Below are 1,571 nucleotides of genomic sequence, written 5' to 3'. Positions count from 1 at the left end.
TACCAGACGTCCTGGTAGGTGTGCCCTCGTGGAAAGGAAAAAGCTTGCCTCCATGCGTAAACTGTCTGGCTTGCTCGGGGAAATGATGGACGAACAGCATCCCGTGAAGACTTTTTGATGCGCGAAGGGCGGCATAAATGAGGGTTAGAAGTGTAATGTTTGGCTGCGATGTCAAGTTGCGCTACCGGCATGTTCGAAAAGCTATCATGTAAATTTTAGGTCACATAAACATTCTGAAAACAGCCGGTATATTTTTCAACAAATGGCTCGCCTAGACGATACCTTACGGTACGTTTGTGTTCACCACAATAATGCCGCGCCAAACACCCACGGTGTGTATCTTACCTCACGGCTTACTAGTTGTACATTACCCGCTAATGGGCTATGTACGTACTATTTCGGATAAACAATTTCAGTAATGTGACCGAAAGCCTTCTGAGGAACGCCAACAGTCGCCTGAAAAGGTGAATACAATCAGACACTCAAATATGCCATACAAAACGTGTCCCGTTACACCGAGTAGGTCACGCGAAACTATATGATGAAGCGAACTAGGGAGAAACAAGTACGTTCTGAACATTGTCCGTCGAGTGATTACGTATGCGCGTTCGCTCATTTTAAGGCAGTTTGGACTGTGACCCCAAAGAGTGCACTATTGTGGTGCTGTAACACACGAGGTCAGGTCAACCTATGGCAAGCAACCTGCAGTTCATGTTGCAAACAACAAGGTGCTCCCAGACGGTTGAGACTTGTGCTGTGAACATACCCCTTCCCTTCTAGCAGAAAACCTGGCTTCCCTGTATCCTTTAATTCTCTGTATTTAGAGATCAGATGGTTCCGAACAGCGGGAAATATCTTTCCTAGATGTTTTCTGGGGTTGCATCTTATCTGCTAACTGTGAATGGCGGATTATAACCTATCGGAATCAAGTATACCTCTATATGTTGCGTCCTCGAACACAATACAGGTCCCACCAAAGTTCACTAAATTAATACAGCTTGAAAACCGTCTGAAAATATAGACCATTTGCTATATGCATTTTATCGCAGGTCGCCATGTTTTATTACACAAACCAACATCCGATTCGTAATAAATGATGACATTGAAGCTTCACCCGCTTAAGCGGAACCCGTTGAACATATAAATTGCAAAATATGAAGTGGTGATTTTGAAAACATCGTGGTTTTCGAGAACTCAATACCATTCACCATATACCGATTAGCACAGCTGTCCGGGGTTCATCAGCCGCACAATGCTGTCAGCTGCTAAACGTTTACGAGTGAGGTAAAACTTTTTGGCCAAAATATTGTATTTTGTCGCGTATGTGCTCAAACCAAAATCCATCCTAACCAACATTCATCTTTTTGAAGGTCACTAAATTTCAATGTCCATTGAAGCAATGTACTTCTAGTAGAAACGTCTGGTGGAATAATTTCCCGGTATCGCTGAGATCCCGGCATCCCTAAGTGGGGCTCTAAAGTTTGGGCTGATACCCTAAACTCGACTGCCCGTTTACTTGAGTTCCTCAGGGACGCGTTACAGCCTTCGAGAGTTCAACTGCATTGTACAAA

The 1,571-nt window shown here is 44.0% G+C and overlaps 1 protein-coding gene across 1 annotated transcript in view; it reads left to right on the top strand.

The window, feature by feature from the left end:
• The window catches only part of T265_12832 (hypothetical protein), a gene marked incomplete at both ends in the record, with an annotated part of 2,903 nt that extends 2,785 nt beyond the window's left edge, over positions 1–118 (top strand). Inside the window, one exon of the mRNA XM_009165793.1 lies at positions 44–118. Coding sequence (XP_009164057.1) covers positions 44–118 — 75 coding nt within the window. The remainder of the gene's footprint in view (positions 1–43) is intronic.
• Between the last annotated feature and the right edge of the window lie 1,453 nt (positions 119–1,571).

The sequence above is a fragment of the Opisthorchis viverrini genome (genome assembly GCF_000715545.1).
Source record: "Opisthorchis viverrini unplaced genomic scaffold opera_v5_18, whole genome shotgun sequence".
In the NCBI taxonomy this organism is placed as follows: Eukaryota; Metazoa; Platyhelminthes; class Trematoda; order Opisthorchiida; family Opisthorchiidae; genus Opisthorchis; species Opisthorchis viverrini.
This window is presented reverse-complemented; position numbering and strand designations above follow the sequence as displayed.